The 21331-nt window shown below is 35.9% G+C and overlaps 1 protein-coding gene across 3 annotated transcripts; it reads left to right on the forward strand.

The window, feature by feature from the left end:
• Positions 1–1405: 1405 nt before the first annotated feature.
• On the forward strand, positions 1406–20642 carry LOC110666945 (uncharacterized). Of its 3 annotated transcripts, XM_058152314.1 has the most exons (51): positions 1406–1670; positions 2244–2541; positions 2639–2867; positions 3012–3351; positions 3464–3577; positions 3681–3809; positions 3892–4083; positions 4178–4372; positions 4620–4757; positions 4919–5041; positions 5135–5388; positions 5949–6052; positions 6333–6427; positions 6501–6740; positions 7809–8000; positions 8091–8166; positions 8282–8349; positions 9157–9302; positions 9733–9841; positions 9949–10095; positions 10234–10281; positions 10359–10487; positions 10568–10807; positions 10889–11029; positions 11135–11220; positions 11311–11416; positions 11672–11767; positions 11917–12069; positions 13178–13360; positions 13452–13684; positions 13774–13909; positions 13990–14109; positions 14372–14416; positions 14572–14649; positions 14872–14988; positions 15262–15388; positions 15469–15569; positions 15678–15815; positions 15888–15971; positions 16517–16663; positions 16767–16898; positions 16996–17034; positions 17125–17271; positions 17343–17404; positions 18061–18214; positions 18302–18493; positions 18585–18689; positions 18909–19043; positions 19322–19555; positions 19978–20079; positions 20171–20642. In XM_058152314.1, the coding sequence occupies exons 1-51, from the start codon at positions 1572–1574 to the stop codon at positions 20318–20320; spliced, it is 7248 nt and encodes a 2415-aa protein (XP_058008297.1). In that variant the 5' UTR covers positions 1406–1571; the 3' UTR covers positions 20321–20642. The 3 variants fall into 3 exon arrangements, with proteins under 3 accessions (XP_058008297.1, XP_058008299.1, XP_058008298.1); XM_058152316.1 differs by lacking the exon at positions 10889–11029; XM_058152315.1 differs by lacking the exon at positions 10359–10487.
• Positions 20643–21331: the final 689 nt, after the last annotated feature.

Raw genomic sequence — 21331 nt, forward strand, 5'->3', positions numbered from 1 at the left:
TTTCAGTTCGGTATATTTCTAGGTTCTTCTGCTCCGGTTCAGTTTGGTACAATTTCAGTTTGGTTTTCGATTTTTAAAATAATTTTATGTAATTATTTTCTTAAGAAGTCATACTTGAATTAGTATTTAAATTTTGAATTGAGTTATCAATACATAATATATCATATAATATATCTTTTAGCTATACCTAAATTATATAATATTTAATTACAAGTTACATATATAATTTATGATTAAATATATTATATAATATAATAATATATCATATAATATATATTTTAATTATTTATTAATCATATAATATTTAACTATAAGATACAAATATAATTAAAAATTAATATATATATATATATATTAATATAAAATAATAGTATATTTGATTTCGATTTCAGTTCGGTTTTGGTACGATTCTAATTCGATTATTAGTGAAAAATCAGAACCGAATCAAAGTATTAAAATAAATTCAGTTCAGTACGGTTTCTGTCGGTTCGGTATGATTTTTCGGTTCGGTTCGGTTCCCCCAAGAACCGTGCACAACCCTATATACTATGAATGTTTTTATACAATCTCTTTAAAATATGTATAGAAATTTTGATAGTTTTATTTTTTTATATTTTTAGTTTATTTCATATTATTTTTTTCTCACCTTGATGACTAATGAATATATTTATAGCCATCTTTTGTACATTATTAGATGTTGTGCAAATTTTTGTTTATAGAGCTGCAACTAGTCACAATTATCACCTTAGACTAACATTTTGTCCATGCATTAACAAAAAAATCTTGCATAACCATAATGTAGAATTTCTAGAAAAAATATAAATGAAATAGCATGTTAAAAAAAAGAGAATATATACTATAAATTAATTGACAATATTCACATCAGAAAAAAAAAGATTTAAAAGAAATTTATTTTAATTTGCAAGAAAAATAAAAATATATTTAGTGAGATATTTTGCAACTTTAGAAAAATAAAAATTAAATAGATACCATCTTAAAAATTTATTTGTGAAATGTGAATAATTAATTAATTTATGAATGAAAAAATATTTATAGTTATAATGTAAATGTCTTATATTTTTATATAAAAAATAATTATATGAATCATATTATAGAAAGAAAATTAGTCTAATAGTTAAAATTACATTTAAAAAATCATGAAATTAATTATTTTAATTATGGAAATAAGCTCACCTATCATAAATAATTAATATTTACTCATTTTCTTATAGCTGATTGTTAAAATATTTATATCTTAAAAGGTAGAATAATATTATGATATTTCATATTTCATATTTAATTTTTTGTATGTCCGCTGAGCACGTGACATACAAAAAGACATAACAAAAAAAATGTGTGCATATATCATAGATGACCCGCGGGCAAGTCACGCGTGACCCCCACAGAGGCACCTGTCTTGCTTTGAGATACGGCTTCAGGGTCTAACGCCCTCTTTTATTCTCTTTTCCCGCATACCCCAACCTCCATACGCCATTTTATCTCTGCTTCTGAAACCTACAAGCACTCTCTCTCTCTAGGTACAAAGCCTTCTCTTAGCGTCTCTAGTTGCGATGCCTAAGTTATCATCAACTATTCGGAATCAGATTCGGTTCTTGCTTCAGAGTTTGAACGAGGCCAACGTCGATTCTGTTTTCCGAGAACTCTGTCAGGTATTTTCTCTTTGTCTAATCCGAATACTTTCGTGCCCCTAATTTATAGCACTAATCATCAATTCTCAGTTACTATGTTCACCATTGAAACCCTAGCATCTCGTTTTCTTCTGCCACATGGATGTTTTGATCTTCGCTTTATTTTGACTAACATGAGCTTAGGTTAAAGACTTGACGATCTCTCTCTCTCTCTCTCTCTCTAATTCTTGAAGTTTTTCTCTCTTTTTTTTTGTTGTCCTTTCTTTCTTTTCTTTCTTTTTTCCCCATTCTTGTTTTTAAAGTTTTTCCAGTCTTGGTCCTTACGTTGGGTGCAAAGGGAGAGTTGACTTAATTGTTAGATTTAACTAAGTTAGTAAGTCAAGGGGAAAGAGACTGGGATTCAATTGGATGATTTCATGATAGCAGAAGCCCAAATGACTATACGCGATAAATGATTCTCTCAGTGATTTGGTTATAGTAAAACATTAGTTCTTGATATGCATGTTCTTTAATGTGAACAGTTGGTTCGCAGTTCAAGATAAGCTTTTGTTGCTTCTCATCGATTTATGCATTAACTGAATTTCTTGCTGGCAGTTTATTGAATATGGAGTTGAGGAAAGTGTTCTGGTGCTCCAAACCTGCTTGGAACACCTGCATTTCCACAGGACAGACTTGCAAAACTTGCAGCTGGAACCATTTCTTGTGTCAGTTTTCAAATTTCTTTTGGACAAACCAAATTTCAGCACGGTGCTTTGTCAGTCACTAAGAAGCGCAGCTATTAATGATGAATTCCTAGAGGATTTGTCTAACATGTTACATTTATCTCTGTCTGAAAAAATTGGCATTGGTCTTGCTCTGTCTGAGTCTGAGATCATTGAAACCAGAATGAGTGGTGAGTATTTGTTCTTAAGTAGTTTGTTCGTTATGATTTGTTTTTCTTGGGCTTCTACTTTCTCACATATCGGTTAAATAATTTTTCTGGTTTCCAGCAAAGAAATTTTGCATGGCTCAGATTGAGGAATTGTGTGCGAATCCAGTTTCAGTGAATTCTGTGGAGCAAATTCAGAATATTGTTATGTTCCTTCGGCGGTCTGAAGGCCTTTCCAAGCATGTAGACCGCCTTTTGCAGATATTGTCCTTATTGCAACCTCAAGAGCCCTTTTCATTTGTTTTAAGTCCACTGCTTTCAGATGAAATGCGCGAGGCCAATTTCTTGAGGTTCCAATCTTATGTTCCATTTTAATTATTCCAATCTTTTGTTCCATTTTAATTATCTTATTTATTTTCATCTGCATGATTGATTCCATGTTTATTTTGTTGTCATGTTTTTTAATATCATAATGGCTTTCTTTTTCATTGCAGGAATTGGGATCAGTACCATGAATGTGAGGAAAATGAATTTTATGCACTTTTAGCTGAAATGGAGGAGGAGATGAGCGCAGGTGATATCGTGAAGGAATTGGGCTATGGATGCACATTTGATGCCTCACACTGCAGAGAGATTTTGTCTCAATTCTTACCACTGACTGAGACTACTATCTCGAAGATACTTGGAACTATTGCACGCAGCCATGCTAGCCTCGAAGACAACCAAAGCACATTTTCAAACTTTGGTATAGCACTTGGATGCAGCATTTCCTCTGATCTCCCACTTTTAAGCTCCTGGGATATTGACATTCTTGTGATGACTATTAAGCAACTAGTGAGTTCACTTTTTCTCATGCCACTTCTTTGAATTTGGCCATTTCTCATCCCCCCACCCCCCGCCCTGGTGCAAAGTGCACTTTATTGTCATTCACGAATGCTGAATGCAGGCTCCTGGTACCAACTGGATACAAGTGATAGAAAATATGGATCATGAAGGATTTTACATCCCTAATGAGGAAGCATTCTCTTTCTTCATGTCTGTATATAGACATGCTTGCCAGGTTTGTCTTGTTAATATGCCAAACCACATGTTTCAGTATCTGTTTCTGAGTTGAAGAGGTTTCTTTCTAGTTAGTTTTGAGTTTGTTTGATTTCTTTGTGCAGGATCCTTTCCCTCTCCATGCTATTTGTGGATCCCTGTGGAAGAATACTCAGGGTCAGCTATCTCTTCTCAAATATGCTGTATTGGCCCCACCAGAAGTGTTTACCTTTGCTCATTCTGGAAGACTGCTGGTTGATGCATTTTCTATCCTGTTTTTATTTCCATTAACATGTAATATGTTAGATTGTAACTAGTTAATGATTGTTCACTCAGGTCTATCATGACGCAGTACATGGTTATAAGCTTCAACTTGGACATGCAAATCATGCATGGTTGTGTCTTGATCTTTTGGATGTGCTCTGCCAAATAGCTGAGATGGGTCATTCTAGTTCTATTCAATCAATGCTTGAATATCCTCTGAAGAACTGTCCAGAAATCTTACTTCTTGGGATGTCACATATCAATGTATTTCTATTTTTATTTTTAATTCAAATGATTTTTACCATTTTATTTTCCACAAACTTATATTGGTTGATAAAATTTTTATCGATCACTGCAGACTGCTTATAACCTTCTCCAATATGAAGTGTCTTTTATGGTTTTTCCTATGATAATCAAAAGCGGCACAGGAAGTGGTATGATTCATTATCTCTGGCACATAAATCCCAGTCTTGTTGTGCGGGGATTTGTAGATGCTTACAACATCGAACCAGACCTCATGACCAAGATATTGGACATATGCCGAGAGCTGAAGGTAAAATTTAGAATGAAATTGATTTTTGTTTTAAACTATCTTGCAATGTGTTAAAATAAACGAAGGCACTGGTTCCACTGAACCACTGTATCCGGTATGTAGAACAGTGGCAATTTATTGGAACTTCTGGTGTCCTTATTGTTCTTTTCTGCAAATTCTTTTGGAATATGTGCTTTTTTTTATGGCTGGTTTTGTGTATTTCTCTTTCATTTAACTTCTATAGTTCTATTTCTTATCTGTTTTGCAGATTCTGTCATCAGTGCTAGACATGATTCCTTCTCCTTCAGGCATCAGATTGGCAGCCCTAGCTTCACGAAAAGAACTTGTTGACCTTGAGAAGTGGCTGACTACTAATTTAATTACATACAAGGATTTTTTCTTTGAGGTAATGTTTGCTTGTCCTGCCATTTCTCATTCATCAAGGTTCTATTGGTTAATTAAGTTCTCTAATTTTTTTGCAAGCTGGGAATCTAACTATTGTTACTCTATTTAATTTATAATAATGGCAAAAAATGATTTACTGAAATGCACTGTGCAACTTCTCAGGAATGTCTCAAGTTTTTGAAAGAGGTCCAACTTGGCGGATCACAGGATTTTTCTGCTAAACCTTTGTATCATACTAGTTCTACAACAAATATTTATATGGAGACTAGTTCTACCTTTCTGAAGGTTCTGCAATTACGCCTTTTTTGTTAGTCCAGCCTATCTCAATGCATATCATTTTCCATCTCTTAGTTGTTTTCCTACACTGTTTATTTACAGGTCCTTAAAGCCCATACAAGCTTAATTGTCTCCAGTCGACTTTCTGAGGAAATGGAACGGTTAAATCTAACAATTATGGGCTCTAATCCTCAGCTGCAAAATGGTGGCTCTGCAGATTCATCTACCCCTGATGGGTTTTCAGATGATGTTGAGGCAGAAGCAAACTCTTACTTCCATAAAATGTTTTCTAGTCAGTTGACAATTGATGCGATTGTTCAAATGCTTTCTCGATTCAAGGAATCGCCTGTGAGAAGGTAAGATGTCAAAGCTTTTTCACATTTTCAAAGCTTAGCCTGTTTTTATTGTCCTTTCATCTGTTTAGTCTGCGCTAGAACCTTTTCCTAGGTTATCTTGTATATTATCATAATATACATTTTGCAATGGAAGTTGTATGTAAAAAACTAAACTTTGATTTTAATAAGTGTCTCATTCTTTCCTCCTCAGTCCTACACTTGGCACATAGTCCATCTTAAGTTTTCTCTATCTCCTTAAATCACGTGAACAAATGATTCTGGTTCTTTATACTGGTGGCTTTGCAAAGTAGAATGCTTTTTACCATTGTAGTCAACTGACTCAACTCCCTTACTGAGTTTTTTTTTTTTTTTTGGTTATTCTGTGCTGTAACAAAATTAAAAAGAAAATGCGCTCATGAAGATTGTGGTTTTCTTAGTAGGTAGTCTGGTTAACAGGTTGCAACTGGTTAGAGGATTTTTTATATATGCGCGCGCGCGCGTGTGTGTGTGTGTGCGTATGTGTATATATATATATATTAATTTCACTTGTAATACTGATGATCTGCTGCAATAATTGACAGGGAGCAGTTAATTTTTGAATGTATGATTGGCAATCTATTTGAGGAGTATAGATTCTTCCCAAAGTGTCCTGAAAGACAACTAAAAATTGCAGCTGTTCTATTTGGTAAGTATTAATTATAGAATAGGGTAAGTTTTACTCTGGCTTGTGAGTATTCAGATGCTTTAAGGAGAGGTTTTATAATAGTAGATTTGATATTGACTTGTTTCTGTGGCCTACTTTGTTTCTGTGCCAATAATACATGCAACATGAACATAGTCGATAATGTTTCAGGAGTGCTTTGCTTTTTTATTTCTCAAATGGTTTTGAAATTTGTGCAATTATGCAAATGATATTGCAATTTTTCAGCAGATTTATGAAAATTTGATTGCGAATATCATTTCAGGTTCTGTTATCAAGCACCAGCTCGTAACTCATCTGACACTGGGGATTGCCTTGCGTGGTGTTTTAGATGCACTAAGAAAACCCCCAGATTCCAAAGTTTGTTTATCTATTTGTGTGTCCTCTAATTGTTTTTTGTTGTATAGTTTTGCTGATGCATTTCCACCTGCAGATGTTTGTGTTTGGAACCAAGGCTTTGGAGCAGTTTGTGGATCGCCTGATTGAGTGGCCACAGTATTGTAACCATATCTTGCAGATATCTCATTTGCGTGGCACTCATTCAGAGCTTGTTTCTTTCATTGAACGGGCGCTTGCCAGGATTTCATCAGGTCATTTGGAATCCGATGGAAGTAACAATGCTTCTGCTGCTTATCATCATGGTTTATCTCAGGCTAGCTTAGGGAATGGAGAGGTATTTCATGTTGTTGTTTGCATTTGAACTTATGGCTAGTTATGGGCTGTTTGGCATTTCTGTTGGAGCTGTTGTTGAGAAAAACACTTTTTTAAATATACTAGTTATTAAAAAATAATTTAAAACTAAATTTGATAAAGTTTTAGTCATAAGAATACTAAAATAACAAAAAATGGTGCTTTTTTTTTTTTCCATAAAAAGCAGTTTTGGCTCTCTAACTTTAATGCCAAACAAGCACTAAGTTGCAATGATATGTCATTAGCCAGGGTTAGACCTAAGATGTTCTAAATAAATTTGCCAGAAAATTTAGTTTTTATGGTATAAGAAATACTTCTTCTGGAAATGTGATTTTTTTTTTTCTTTTTTGGTACTTTCAAGTGGCTTGTGCATGCATACATGAACACACATAACACATTACCTTATATGAAATACAATAATCTTTAGATCATTAATTCTTATTCAAGCATCAGTTAAAACAGTGAAGCATTTCAGTTATGCGCTTGTCTTGAGCCAGATAAATTCATAACTTGCACCTGTTTCTTCAAACTACTAACCATTAATTCTCCGAACTATTTTGTTCACCTATTCTAAATGCTATCATCCTAAAGAGTAGAGAAGCTGGAGTTGAGGTAAGGAGCAACTAAAGTCGATTTAGAAATTGTTACTTGCATTTCATAGTAAGTGCCATCAGAGTGGGTCTTCTTCTGCTGTCACCACTTCATCAGCTACTATTGTTTCTCTGGATTCACTTGTGGTGCAATATGCTATTGATATGTGACTACTTGCATTACATCTTAGTGCTACCAGATACATTTCTGTTTTGGATACTACTTTACCATGTTGCATTGAGAAAGGGCTGTTATATGAGAACTTGTGGAAGCACTACTTTCTAGGTTTTGTAGGCACAGATAAGCTGAAAATGTTTATAGATGGCTAATTATCACATATTACCATAGTGACCTGCTCTTACAATCTTATAAATGTAGGACGTAAATCAATTAGTTAAATTAATTAATGATCTTTGCAATTACTGTTCTTTTGCTCTCTAATGCTGGATTGATGTTGCAGTTGAATAGTGTTAACACCACACAGCCTATGCAGCAACTTTCCTCTGCACTTCATGTTCAACAGGGACATGAAAGTCCTCTTGATGATCGTCATAAAGTTGCTGTGGCTTCATCTAATGACACCAAATCTCTTTTATCTGCTGGAGGGCAATCTTCGGTTGCTCCTTTAGGTGATAATTCGAGTACTCAGAAGGTATGCCTTCCCGGCTAATTACAAGTGATGTAGTTATGTTCATTTTCATTATTGTTGTCTTTCATTGTATTTTTCACGTTTCAAATGCAGAGTGTGGTCAGTACTCCTGCTATGCTGTCTTCTTCTCATGGTTTCCATCGTCCTTCTCGAGGAGCTACCTCTGCTAGTAAATTCCTATTGCTAATTAGTGGATTTTTGTGCAGTTTACATTGAGCTGTCATGCCTTTATCTTTTAATGCCTTTTCATATATACATCACTTGCAGAACCTGTTTTTGTGTAGGGTTTGGCTCTGCTTTGAACATTGAAACACTTGTAGCTGCTGCTGAGAGAAGGGAAACACCGATAGAGGTATTATATCCTTATGCCCCTTTTGCACAAATGGATAGTACATTTGATGTAGGCGTTGATGGATGTCAGATTGTCAAGTAATGGATTTTACGCCTATTACTTGTTAAGCATATTTATGTAGGCATCCATAAGTGCAAAATTCACAATGTTTTATTATCAAGTTAGAGCGGACTTATTTGGTGTTATTTGTGCTAATAGTTAAAAGTATCCCTATCATTTGACCTTAAAATTTGAAGTGTAGATTGTTTGAAGCACATGTCTGCATTTGCCTTTCATTCTCTTAGAGATTTCATGATCTTCAGCCATTAGCTGTCATTTGATGATTGTCAAGTCTGCAAAGATTGTTTGTTGCATACTGATGCTGCTTTATTTATTCATTTATGGTGGCTGCCTTTGTTTGGGCCCATCTTCCAAAAAATTGGCCTGGATAAATGAAGATTGAGAATCTGGAGGATATTGTGCACTGTCTAAACAAGAATCTCCACTTCACTAAGCGTATATAGGAATTATTAATGCATGGTTTACTCATTAGAGCTCTGTTTGGTGGTGTTGTTAAAATTGCTATTGAGAAAAACACATTTTTAAATATGTTATATAAATTAAATTTTATATATTTTTGTAATGAGAACTCCTAAATGGCAAAACAACTTTTTTCAACTGCGTTTTTTAACAGCATCTAAAATGATGCTTTTTCTAGAAAGTGTTTTTTTGGCACAGAACCTCAATGCCAAACAGGCCCTAGGTTGTTTTTGTGTATCATTTTAGATTATACATTATAACTGGCCTATTTCTTCTTTTTGCTTACAGGCTCCAGCATCTGAGATTCAGGATAAAATATCGTTCATCATTAACAATATTTCAGCTGCAAATGTTGAAGCTAAAGCAAAAGAATTTACTGAAATATTGAAAGAGCAGTACTCTCCCTGGTTTGCCCAGTATATGGTCATGAAAAGGTCAGAGGATTTACATATTTCCTTTTAATGTACTTTGCAAGTGAATTTTTCTAACACTTGTTTGTCTTCTCTTGTCTCCTCTTCCTGTCCCTGTATGTACAATATATTCATCTTTGCTGATTCTATCAGCCAATGACTGAGCCACTGTGAGAACAAGAAAGGTTGGGGGATTTATGTCAGCTGCCTTTCAAGCCTTAAGGATTTTCCCCTTCCCAAATGTGTTTCTGACACTTATTCTTTGAATTTGGATAACTTAAGTACAAAATACATGCAACTTTTTAGTTGTATGTGAAAAGATTCTTTTTTATGTGGAGTTTTGTGTGATATATTTATTATTTGTGCTCTTCATTTCTCTATTGTGTAGAACAAATACATCTGTACTTTGCGTTTATACTTTCATGTATGACAAATATACTTCATGTCTTCACAGGGCAAGCATTGAACCCAATTTTCATGACTTGTACTTGAAGTTTCTTGATAAAGTTAATTCGAAGGCCTTACATAAGGAGATTGTCCAGGCCACTTATGAGAACTGCAAGGTTTGTGTTATTACTTACTACCCTGCCTGCAAACTGGGCTTGGTGATGGAACAGCCTTTTGAGAAATTGAAGTGCATGTTATATTTTATTTTCTTGTGTCATTTCAGGTTCTCTTAGGTTCAGAGCTTATAAAATCAAGTTCAGAGGAGCGTTCATTGCTAAAAAATCTGGGAAGCTGGCTTGGGAAATTAACAGTTGGCAGGAATCAAGTTCTAAGGGCTCGTGAGATAGATCCCAAATCTTTGATTATTGAGGTAATTTTAGTCCAATGCAGTGTTGTGCAATATTATTAATCCTCTTTAAACTTTGCTTGTTTATATTTCATATGTTCTTGGAGGATTATATGTTACTGGTTGGGTGTTTCATTTAAGAATTCTTTCTTGATTGTGCAGGCTTATGAGAAGGGGCTGATGATTGCTGTAATTCCGTTTACTTCAAAGGTATAATTAAATTGATGATAATGCATTGCTCTGAACTTTAGCATTGCGTGATACTTAAATTTCATTACTTACTATAGATCCTGGAGCCGTGCCAAAGTAGTCTAGCATACCAACCTCCTAATCCTTGGACAATGAGTATTCTTGGATTGCTTGCTGAAATTTATTCAATACCAAACTTGAAAATGAATCTTAAGTTTGACATAGAGGTATGGAGATATGTTGTTTAGCTCTCATTTATGAACAATTTTCATTTGAGAAGTTGTCCGACATTCTTTTGGCATTTCAGGTTCTATTCAAGAACCTTGGTGTAGATATGAAGGACATAGCACCCACTTCTCTTCTGAAGGATCGGAAAAGAGAAATTGAAGGGAACCCTGATTTCTCTAATAAAGATGCTGGAGCATCCCAACCACAGATTGTTGCTGAAGTCAAGTCTGGGATAATCTCTCCACTAAGTCATGCTGAGTTACCACTTGAGGTTGCCAATCCACCTAATTCTGGTGGCCATACACATTTGTTATCTCAGGTTATATCCAGTTGTTCTTTTACTGTTTGCTGAGAGTTGTCTTATAACACATATCATGCTTAATCTGTTTGGTGCTTTTAGTATGCTGCTTCTGTTCATCTTCCTTCTGGGACTTTGATGGAGGAGGAAAAACTAGCTGCATTAGGCTTGTCTGATCAGCTTCCTCCTGTTCAAGGACTATTTCAAGCTAATCCATCCCGGTTGCCTTTTTCTGTCAGTCAGGTGTATTGGCTGCCCTCCTCCACCCCGCGCCTGCCCCTCGTAAGAATCAATTGTCAATTGAGATTTTATGTTTTACTGACTTTCCAGTTATCATGTGATATGCAGCTTCCCACTGCCATACCCACCATTGGAACTCATGTTATCATCAACCCAAAGCTCAATTCTTGGGGCTTGCACTTGCATTTTCAAAGGTTTGAAATTTTTGCTATAATAATATTTTATTCTTAATGAGTTTATTTGTCTATAATATGATAATATACATCTCCTTTATCTTTTTACAGGGTGGTTCCTATCGTAATGGATAGGGCAATCAAAGAAATAGTGTCTGGCATCGTTCAACGTAGTGTTTCTATAGCTACACAGACAACAAAGGAACTTGTTTTGAAGGTTTGCTAGCTGAAATGATTCAAGTTTTAGGTCCCCTTTCTTAGTTTCTGAAAGCTTTATTGTGGCGTGTAGTGGTCTCTTGTGCCTTATTGTCTTAATTATTTCTTCTTGTCTTTGCTCATTTTGTCATCCATATGTTTCATTGTTGTAGCACCGTCATTTTGATTTAGTCACTACTCTATGAAAGCTGTCACTGGTCTAATTTTCATGTGGACCTCTTTTGATCCATATCCTCGTAATGTGCTGAAATGACAGGATTATGCCATGGAATCCGACAAGACACGAATATATAATGCAGCACACTTGATGGTTGCAAGTTTGGCTGGAAGCTTAGCTCATGTGACATGCAAGGTTTTTTTTTCCCCCCTTCTATTTTGGGTATCACGGGACTCATCAGTGTTTCTTTCTCCTGTTCGGCTGTTCACATTGTGAAGCAAATCCTTTCATATGTTATATCCTGCTTAGTGTTGTTGACTGATGTTTTGTCTGTGGTTTGCCAGGAGCCATTGCGTACTTCGATTTCAACTCAACTAAGGAACTCACTTCAAGGTTTGAGTATTGCAAGTGAACTTCTGGAACATGCTGTGCAACTTGCTACAAATGATAACCTTGATCTTGGATGTGCAATAATTGAGCAGGCTGCTACAGATAAGGTTTTACTTCCAGTTTTGATGTATAAATACTCCAATTTTCCCCTTTCAATGATGTTTTAGTTGAGTAATGTGCACAGGGAAAAAAAAATACTAAGGTCAAGATATTTCTCTTCCTCTGAGTGTGTGTGTGTGTGTGTCTGGGGAGAGTGATATACTGATATATCAGTGTTGAAATGAGCTCGGGCAGAAAAAGTTAACAAGTTACAGAATTACTTAGGGTGTAATCAGAAGCAATATGCCACTTCAATGACCGTAAGAAGTGACAGGTGATTGTGGGTAAGGAATTGAGTTCAGCAACGGACGTTCGAGTCACTTGAAACTAAGAAACATTGGTGGGAAGGTTTTTTTTTTTTTTTTTTTTTGACAGGTGATTGTGGGTAAGGAATTGAGTTCAGCAACGGACGTTCGAGTCACTTGAAACTAAGAAACATTGGTGGGAAGGTTTTTTTTTTTTTTTTTTTTTGACAGGTGATTGTGGGTAAGGAATTGAGTTCAGCAACGGACGTTCGAGTCACTTGAAACTAAGAAACATTGGTGGGAAGGTTTTTTTTTTTTTTTTTTTTTTTTTTTTTTTTTTGGGTTTGGTAGGGGGGGTGGGGGAGGTATTTTGGTTGGTGGTGTTGCAGCTATGCTAGTTAGGAGTGACTATTGTAGCTTATCTGCAATATACTAAATTCCACTCCAATCCAGTTGGCATTTATAAGTTTTAGGTGGTCTGTCCATTTGTATCTTAACCACCCAATGTGTCTTGTTGCTTGGGTGTGATTCTGTTTGGGCTTGTGCTTAGGTTGATACTGAAATTGGGGCTACGTTTATCATGACCCACATCCTACATTGGTAGTGAACTGGAGAGATCCTTGATATATTTGTTAGGCTGGATGACCCCAATAGTACTAACGCTTCCACTGTCTATGCAAGTTGAAATGGTTTATAACTTTCTTGTAAACACTAAACAGGAAAACATTAAAAAAAAAGTATCATTAATACTTGTGCTCTATGGTTAAGGTTATATTTCTGCTAGAAACAATAGTCTTGAATTGACATGGATTTTGTAGTTTTTAGCAATGAGTTGAATTTCTTTCACAATGGTGCATTTTCTTAAATGTAGGCAATACAAACCATTGATGGGGAAATAGCTCAACAACTTTCTTTAAGAAGGAAGCATCGGGATAGTGTTGGTTCAACATTTTTTGATGCCAACATGTATACCCAAGGTTCTATGGGTGTTCTACCTGAGGCGCTCTGCCCTAAACCTGGTCACCTTTCTGTCTCTCAACAGCGAGTTTATGAGGTATATACCTGTTGATCTTTGCCTCCAAGGTATTATTTTGGTGATGAGAATATAGCACCTAATGTCTCCACCTTCGTGTTCTTATTTTCAGGACTTTGTTCGGCTTCCATGGCAAAACCAATCTAGCCAGAGCTCACATTCTATTCCTACAGGCTTATCGTCTTCTTCTGGTGCTACTGGTCTGGCTAGTGCATTTGGTTCAGGTTCGGAACAACTTAATGCAGGCTACTTATCTACTCCAGGCAATATAGGATTTGAAGCAGCCTCTCGGACATTGGATATATCTTCTGATGCTATTGAATCTAATTCAGCTGCAGTTTTTAGGTGTTTCTATTTTTATTTTTCAGTTTTTATTTCTCCACTCTTCAGAACTTAATTTGCTAACATGTTTTAACTTTTGTGTAATGTTCTAGTTCTTCATCTATCCATATTGGGGCAACTGATGGCGTTACCCAGCAGAATTCTGAAAACAATTCTGTCATTGCTTCATTTCCTTCAACTGCTCCAGCCCCTGAACTTCAGCCAGGGGATTCCTCTGATGCTGTGAAGGTAGGGAAAGTTGTCTCTCTGTGTTTTATGCTGCTAAGTTTCTTCATTATTATTAACATGTTTTTCTAATCTATTGAAAGGAATTGACTTCACAACAAATATCTTCATCAGCTGCTTCTGAGAAACTTGGGAGTGGCATTTCAGAACCTTCATTAAATACAAGTGATGCATTGGATAAATATCAGATTGTCGCACAAAAGGTTTCTTTTTGAACCCCTTACCTTGTGCATTTGTTTTTCTTCCCTTTGCATTTCCCTTCATTTGTTCCCAATGTTTTTTTTTTATATATATGATTCCTCTCTTTTTTTTTTCCCTTTCAATTGATTCTCATGGCCACTGCTTACTGGGTCCATTGCATTATATTATTAAGCGTTGCTGTTATTTCCTTTACTCTGGTTTAGCTGTTATTGCATAAATATGATCATATTCTTCTGCTAACTTGTCATCTTAAAATGGTTTCAGTTGGAGGCTTTGGTTAATAGTGACGCTAGAGAAGCAGAAATCCAGGTATTGTTTCTTTGCCTTCCTATTCTTATGTGTTGCCATGATTTGTATTGCTGAATAAAGATATGGGATCCTTTCCTCCATCTCTATTAGTTCTTTTCTGATTCTGATTACCCTTTTTAAATAAAAATGCATTAACATGTATAAATTTTATTCAGGGACTAATTGTGGAGGTTCCTGAAATCATACTTAGATGTATCAGTCGAGACGAGGCTGCCTTAGCTGTGGCACAAAAGGTGTGCTTTCATTTGCCAGTTTGTATATATATATATATATATATATATATATATATATATATATATATATATATATATATATATAATTTTATTGCCTGGTTATCTGTTTGGCTGCTTCTAATTTTCTGTTAATTCCAGTTTAGCCATTGAAGTGATCAACTTTTATTATAGATTCTTTTATATCAGTTAATGCATCGAGTTCTTTCTTAATTCCCCATACAGGTTTTCAAGGGTTTATATGAAAATGCATCAAACAATTTTCATGTTAATGCTTGTCTTGCAATTCTGGCTGCTATTCGTGACGTTTGCAAGCTTGTGGTTAAAGAACTCACTAGCTGGGTATGTTTTACTGATCCTCCTGAAGGGACAATGTAATTATCTCATTATTGCTTCATTGTTTCTTTGAACTAAATGTACGTCATGTTTTGCTTTCTTGGTTCCTTGAAATGCATATACATTGTGGGCAACTGGGCATCGAATTTACTGGCCCACTTGGTTGTCTAATTCTGTGGTTATTAAAATCATTGTCATCTGAATGCATCAAAATGTTCGCTAATTCTGTAGTTATTAAGATTGTTTGCTAATTTTTTGGTTTCCAACTATTTACTGCAGGTGATTTACTCAGACGAGGAGCGAAAGTTCAACAAAGATATTACTGTTGGCCTTATATGCAGTGAATTGCTCAATCTTGCAGAGTACAATGTGCATATGGCGAAGCTTATTGATGGGGGAAGAAATAGTATGTATAGTGAAAATTTTATGGTTTAGAATCTATACCACTGCAGTTGATGCAATTGATTAATTGCTTGTATTGTGCAGAGAGTGCAACTGAGTTTGCTATTTCTCTTATCCAAGCACTAGTTATTGAAGAATCAAAAGTTATTTCCGAACTCCACAATCTTGTTGATGCATTGGCTAAGGTTCTTTATTCATTCTTTTTTTTTCTTTTTTTCTTTTCTTTTCTTTTCTTTGGTTGAGTGTTTGCATGCTGTTTCATCTGTGCATTTCTTATTCATTCTGACTTGCAGCTTGCTACAAAACCTGGATCTCTTGAGTCATTACAACAATTGATTGAGACTGTACGGAATCCTCTTGCTAATTCTGCTGTGCTGTCTGGTTTTACTGTGGGAAAAGAGGATAAGACTAGACAATATAGAGATAAAAAGGTCAGCAGAGATGCTATAATTAGTCAGGTTTTTCCCCATTCAGGTTTTGACACTTCTCTTTTGTTGAAACAGGCTGTGAATGAGCCTATTGCTAAGAGGGAAGACTATAGCAATGCTGAATCTGTGGAACCAGATCCTGCTGATTTGCGTGAGAAGGTATAGCTTAAATTGCATTACAAGTGTTTGTCTAAATTGAGTATATTGGTATCTTATACCAAATCAGATCAACATTGTTAGATGGTTTGATGCTGAGGACTTTTATTGATTTTTCAATGCCATTCAAAACATTGATGATTCAGATGCCTTGCTCTTTTCAGTTGAAAGATCGTTTCTATGCACTTATAAATTTTGATATAATTTTTTCTATCTGTAGTATGTGGTTAAGAAGTTTTTTAGTTCATGATATTGGAAAATTATTCGGTGACGTTTTCAGAGGTAATTCTTCTGAGAAGAGAATGACCAGAACTGCATAGCGTCCTTTATCTCTGCTTCTCTCACACTAACACATGCATACACGGAGTCACAAATATGGTCATGTACACCCACACAACCCTCCCCCGGCGCATATTTCGGAGTAGTATATCTATCTTCTTGTTTCTCGTTGTTTGTTGATATTGGGATTGATTAGAGTGTGTGCAATTTATTCTGAATGCTTTTTTGACAGTCCATTTAACTATGTATACTTTCACCATTTTATATAGGTTTCCATGCTGTTTGTGGAATGGTACCGGATTTGCGAACTTCCAGGTGCAAATGATGCTGCTTGTACTCATTTTATCTTACAATTGCATCAAAATGGACTATTGAAGGGGGATGACATGACAGATCACTTTTTCCAAATTCTTACGGTGATTTTTCTTTTCTTTTCTTCTTCTTTATTTATTTATTTTAACTTTGTTTTTGGGGCATAATCTTGAAGATTGCAAATATAATCCCTTGATATCATTTCAGGAAGTCTCTGTTGCACATTGCTTATCTTCTGAGGTGATTAATTCTAGTGCCCTGCAATCAACTCAGCAAGGGCAGAATTTGTCCTTCCTAGCCATTGATATATATTCAAAACTTGTTTTTTCAATCCTAAAGGTATACATTTGTGCTTGGGAGATGCATTTTCTAGCTTTCTTGAATTTCGTTTTCATGTGGCAACTTCCCTAATGATATATATAATTTAAATTCTTAGGTGGAGCAGGGATCAAGTAGATTCTTTCTGTTGTCAAAGGTGAATCTTAATCTAAAACTGTTCTTTTTTTAATTTATTTAATTTTCTTTCATGATGTGATCTATATGGATACTTTATGGCTATAAACAGATTTTGGCTGTTACTCTGAGATTTATACAAAAAGATTCAGAAGAGAAGAAAACATCTTTTAACCCAAGACCATATTTCCGACTGTTTGTGAACTGGCTATTGGACCTTGTCTCCTCAGATCCTGTTATTGATGGTGCAAACTTTCGGGTGCGGCTCTTATTTATTTAGTTTTGACTTTATTATTTTTCCTCGACTAACAGTAGTTGCATTTAATACAGATCTTGACAGCTTTTGCTGGTGCATTCCATAATTTGCAGCCCCTTAAAGTTCCTTTGTTCAGGTTAGCATTGTGCATGAATTAAGGGTACATTTAGCTTACTGATATGAAATTGTGCTGGTAAATGGGATACAGAGATGCAATTCCTAGTCTGCAAGTTATTGCTTCCAGCCAGGAATTTGTTGTTTGAATCACGTCCTTGAATGTATCAAATGAAAGCATTTTTGTTAAAAATTTTCTTTCTTTACAACTTATGAGATTAAAAAAAAGTGGAAAGTTCATATGAATCATATCTTTTTAAAACCACAATTATGAAGGTAAAATGCCTCCATGGTATTCATTTAATACGTTCAAATGATGTGATTCAAGCATATATGCTTGCCTTTTCTCTATGCAATAAATTTTTGTGCTCTGGGGGGCAGGGGGCATTTTCATGAGGTAATGTCTCCTCGTATTCATTTTTTGCTAGTGGGTTTGGAGTTGTTTTTCATTAATGTTGCAGAAACACTCTTCTATCAACTGCCCAAACCATTGGTAGTCCTCTTTTGGCCCAAAAATATGATGCAGAGAGATAATTGCTCTTATTTGCCATTAAAAAGTTGTTGCAGTTAATTGGATTTCACTTTTTGTGACCTGGACATTCTAAATCTGGAATTATTTTGGGTTTTGAAGTTTCTTTTCCTTTTGTGTTAATGCCTAACTTGATTAAAATTGTTCAGCTTTGCGTGGCTTGAGATGGTGAGTCACAGGAGCTTTATGCCAAAATTGCTCACAGGAAATGCTCAGAAGGGGTGGCCCTATGTCCAACGCTTGCTAGTAGATTTGTTCCAGTTCCTGGAGCCATTTTTGAGGAGTGCTGAACTAGGAATTCCTGTATGCCTCTTTCACTTATTACTTGTTTGCAGCTCAGTAGAACTTAATGTGTTTATTGCTTTGAGTGTTTTTGTTGTGTGTATGCAGGTTCACTTTCTGTATAAAGGTACACTAAGGGTGCTGCTGGTTCTGCTTCATGATTTCCCAGAATTCCTGTGTGATTATCATTTCACCTTCTGTGATGTGATTCCTCCAAGCTGCATACAAATGCGGAATATTATACTCAGTGCATTCCCCCGCAATATGAGGCTGCCGGATCCATCTACTCCCAACTTGAAGGTGTTCATTATAATTAATGTGATGCTACTTGTATAACAAATCTCATAAATCACTAATACTGGAGGACTTGGTTCATGTATCACTTTTGCAGATTGATTTGCTTCCAGAAATAAGGGAGGTTCCTCACATTCTTTCTGAGGTTGATACAGCTCTTAAAGAAAAGCAAATGAAAGCTGACGTGGATGAGTATCTCAAGGTATTTTGTCTTTATACCTTTATTGTATATACAGGCTCTATTCTTAATTTGATGAAAACTCTGATTCATAGTTATTCCCTAATTTGTTTATGGATCTGATGCTAGGCAACTGCTTCCTCATTTCTGAATTACTTTCACCACTAAAATTTTTCTTCAGATCTAATTCTTGTTATTATGTTAGCAATATCTTCTTAAATTTTATTTGGTAATTTTCTGCAGACGAGACAGCAGGGTTCTTCATTCCTTACTGAATTGAAGCAGAGACTACTACTTTCAACAAGTGAAGCTGCCTCTGCTGGTACTCGATACAATGTGCCATTGATCAACTCCCTTGTGCTTTATGCTGGAATGCAGGTATCTTCGGGAGCATTGATTCATTGTTCATGTTTCTATGGTTCCCATCAGTTGAGCCTGTTATAATTAACAGTGTTTTTTGGATATTGATGCCAATAAATATCCATGAATTTTCCAGTGCATATAATACTATCTTATTAGGAGAATATTCTAAAAACTTGATAATGCTGGTACTTTTTCACTTAATTAGTCTTTTCTACAAGATCAAATGATATTGTACTTCCCCTCGTATTCTTATTGTTTTTCTTGTTTGATTTGAAACTCCCTTTGAACTTCAGGCCATCCAGCAGCTGCAAGCAAGAACACCTCATGCACAGTCACTAGGAAACACTACTCTAGCTGTCTTATTGGTGGATGCTGCTTTGGATATTTACCAGACACTTATGCTGGAACTGGACACTGAAGGACGATACCTCTTTCTGAATGCTGTTTCCAACCAACTTCGCTATCCTAACAACCATACGCATTACTTCTCGTTTGTCCTACTTCATTTATTTGCAGAATCAAACCAGGTAGAACTTTATATCACGTATGTTGGGCATCTGCTTATATTACTGAAACTAGACAATTATTTTCCTTTTTCTGTAGTCCGATTTTGTTCTGTTGGAACAATTTGCAACATCAGAGATTGAATTGTGAAATCTGCCGAATCTCATGGATAAGCCTGTTACCTTAACTTTTGTTACATCTACTTTCTTCTGTTATGGATTCTTCAATACCGGAAATGTTATTCTCATTTACTTTGGGTTCATCGTTAGCATGCTTGGGGTTAGTTTGCTTGTAGGATGTCAAGGTAAAGGTGTGATAGAGGTCTTTGTTTACATGTATTTGACTACCAGTGGAAATTGCCTCAAGCAATTGATCTTTGATGCGATGGTTCGGTTTGATAATCTCAAATTTTTGTGTTGCTTATATTTCACATTTCCATGGGCAGGAAATTATTCAGGAGCAGATCACAAGAGTCCTTTTGGAACGCTTAATCGTTAATCGACCACATCCGTGGGGCCTTCTGATTACTTTCATTGAACTCATCAAGGTAACATTTGTTGGGATGTTGCGCTGCAGAGTTAACAATGACTTTCTTCTTCTTTTTATTATAATATAAGTTGATTTCTATTTTCTTTCAGAATCCTAGGTACAACTTCTGGAATAGATCCTTCATAAGATGTGCACCTGAGATTGAAAAGCTCTTTGAATCAGTGGCAAGATCATGTGGTGGCTTAAAGCCTATGGATGAGAGTATGGTCTCAGGCTGGGTGTCTGAGGGCGCACACTGAGGCTTCTTGCATGCCTGTGATTTTCTGCCTCGTGTAATGTACATATTATTTTGTAGTTTACGATTTGTTTTTTCAATATATTTTTGTACTGATGCCATATTGAGTTATTGGTGCCTCGTGTCATCTAATCCTATTTGTATCTATGTGGCAGCTGATGTGCTGATCTTAGCTAGGTTCTCTTTTCCTTTGTTCCTCGCCAGTTAGTCCGACTGGCTGTGCCTAATTCTTGAGCTTGCCCTCCAAAAAAGTGCAAAATAAAAAGTGAAAATGGTGGGGAATGTAACCTAGTGAAATTGTATGATAAGGGACCAGTCTTTCTATCTCTCCATTTTCTATTTGGGCTGCTTTCTCTCTCTTTTCCTCTCGTCCAGTCTCTTTACCTTGAGGTACTTGGCCGCTTTCACCGTTTTTCAGTGATTTTCCCTGCCCGATCTCTTCAGTCTCAAAAGTGGATGTATCTTCCTTGCGTCTGGGCAAGGTTGTGTGTATAAATAAGCTTTTGAATCAGCAGATCTAAGAGGGTTTGGGTAGAATTAACTGTATATGTTTGTTTTGGTTTGTTGTGGTGTTGCATGCAAGTTGTGCGCGTCAAAAGGGAAGGTTTTCTTTGATTGAAGTCTGCCTGCTGTCTGTGCTGAATGAAAGAAGTATCCATTGTTGGCCAGCTTGGACGTTCGTCATTTTAGAGGCGCGAGTATTTGATCTCTGCTTGTTGAGAGGGTAGCTGAGAGGGAATGGCATAAGTAGAACGTTTGTCAATTAGAAGTATCATTGCCCTCACAGTACCAATGGTGCGGACTACTTTGTGTTTCCGCGACTCCGTTTCTTGTTGCTGGCCTTTGTCCTTTCATGATTCTCTATTTTTGTTGTTTATCCGGGATTTTTGCCTGCCTAAGTTTTTCACCTTGAATGGTTATGGGTCTCCTTTTCGGGCTTTAGCCTTGTATGGTTCTGTTCCTCACCCGATGTGTTCAAGTTCACCCGTGATGGTTAATGAAGGCAATGACGGCA

The sequence above is a fragment of the Hevea brasiliensis genome, chromosome 9, assembly GCF_030052815.1.
Source record: "Hevea brasiliensis isolate MT/VB/25A 57/8 chromosome 9, ASM3005281v1, whole genome shotgun sequence".
In the NCBI taxonomy this organism is placed as follows: domain Eukaryota; kingdom Viridiplantae; phylum Streptophyta; class Magnoliopsida; order Malpighiales; family Euphorbiaceae; genus Hevea; species Hevea brasiliensis.

Bases quoted from the DNA above. Each gene is read 5' to 3' on its own strand.
- LOC110666945 (XM_058152314.1), top strand. From the start codon at position 1,572: ATGCCTAAGTTATCATCAACTATTCGGAATCAGATTCGGTTCTTGCTT. The intron at 10,488-10,567 runs GTATGGAGATAT...TTGGCATTTCAG, and splicing joins ATCTTAAGTTTGACATAGAG to GTTCTATTCAAGAACCTTGG. The intron at 19,044-19,321 runs GTATCTTCGGGA...TTTGAACTTCAG, and splicing joins TGCTTTATGCTGGAATGCAG to GCCATCCAGCAGCTGCAAGC.